This window comes from Nanorana parkeri, unplaced genomic scaffold (assembly GCF_000935625.1).
Source record: "Nanorana parkeri isolate BGI_ZX_2015 unplaced genomic scaffold, ASM93562v1 scaffold2661, whole genome shotgun sequence".
NCBI classification, from domain to species: domain Eukaryota; kingdom Metazoa; phylum Chordata; class Amphibia; order Anura; family Dicroglossidae; genus Nanorana; species Nanorana parkeri.
The window spans coordinates 35,577-37,121 of record NW_017308929.1 but is presented as its reverse complement, the minus strand read 5'-3'; the positions used below and the strand labels follow the sequence as shown (position 1 = coordinate 37,121).

Here is a 1,545-nt window from a genome sequence, read left to right as displayed (position 1 = left end):
TTAAGCCAATCAGCAAGAGAAGAGGTCAGAATGGAGCAGAGGACTGAGGACTTGGGAGGAGGAGGAGTTCACGGCCATCTTGTTTCATTGAAGATGCGATGGAGGTCCTGTGTGCGACGGTTTTGGGTCCCTGAAGATGGCGGATGCGGCACAGGTATTTGCTGGAGTATTTGCACGAGTACTCATGCAAATACTCGGTATCGGAGCATCCCTAATAAATACCATAAGTGGGACATTAGAGGTGAGTGGGATCCGCACTGCCGGGGAGTCATCCCCAGAAACGGTCAGGGACAGCAGAGAGGATATAGAGAGAAAAAACACGAAGCGCTTCTCATATCTGATCGCCGTCGTTTTTTCTCTCTATATCCTCTCTGCTGTGTAAGGAAATTGATGTTAAAATAAGTTTATTGTATTAATCATGCTTTGCATCGTGTGTAATGTGCAGAGTCCAGGGAGGGTTTGTGCTGCTTGATCATGGATACTAGTGGGGGATAGTTACTTCATTGTTATCACGTGGATCATGAAATCTTGTAATAATAAATGTTATTTTGTCATTGCGTGGCTGCTGGATCTCAATCCCGGCTGTCTCTCCATAAAACAGGAACTAGAAATTATTTTAGAAGGAAGAAGTCTTCTCCGTCATCATTGTCTTATTCCAGGATTGATTTCGGACGCCTTCGACCTAAAAATATTTTAGGTGCAAATGAGCCGTAGAGGTTTTGTTACCCGGTGCAATATTTGGCCGAGGCATCAATGACCTCTGACCTGTCCTGGGAATTGAGGGAGGACATCTAACCCCATCCGATCATTGTTGGCTACAGCCTACCACCATACAGGCACATGAGGTCATCACCTGACCAAAATCATTCACAAGGCAACCTAGGCAGGAGCATAGGGCCCATTGGATGTCTAGGGGTGTCAGCTACAACCTTCCTTCTCCTGCAGAAAAATCTGGAGGATGGCGCAGTCGGTCAGATATGTTTCTAGGTGGACAATTGGCTCTTCCTGCAGAGGGGGTACACGCCTGCCAAGGTTGAGTGGAGACCCCCGGCCTACAAAACATTCACCAACCCGACCGTAAATAGCCATTCCGGGTGAATGTTCTCCGAGCGCTTTCGGCACCTCGGGGGGCGGAGTGGAGACGAAGGAGACACTTACCGCATCTTCCTGGGCTGCGCCGTCTCCTCTTCTAAACTCCCGGACACGTCCAGACTGCTGGAACCCAGCGAGCCGGAACTGCGATGCTGCCGCACGTCTCTACAACATAGAAAAATGCGTTTTGTTCCTTAAAATGTACTGGAAAAAAATTAAAAAAGAGAAAATTTGGATGGACCGGTGAAGGGTTATTATTACTGTGATGTCACTCCTTCACCAAAAGACACCCTGTGATAAAACACCGCAAGCGTGCCGCACCCTCTACACCATGTGACCGGCCAGTGACAGCCAATCACACTGAAGATTCTTGTTTCTTGGTATTCATTTAAATTTTAGGAGATGCAGCTATGCAGTGTTGTCCCAGGAAGAGGGGGAAGGGGAAGGGGGGGG

At 48.2% G+C, this 1,545-nt stretch overlaps 1 protein-coding gene across 1 annotated transcript in view; it reads right to left on the bottom strand.

Moving 5' to 3' along the window:
* LOC108802104 (autophagy-related protein 16-2-like) overlaps positions 1 to 1,545 on the bottom strand; it is a gene marked incomplete at its 5' end in the record, with an annotated part of 62,104 nt that overhangs the window by 25,935 nt on the left and 34,624 nt on the right. Inside the window, one exon of the mRNA XM_018573991.1 lies at positions 1,159 to 1,257. Coding sequence (XP_018429493.1) covers positions 1,159 to 1,257 — 99 coding nt within the window. The remainder of the gene's footprint in view (positions 1 to 1,158; positions 1,258 to 1,545) is intronic.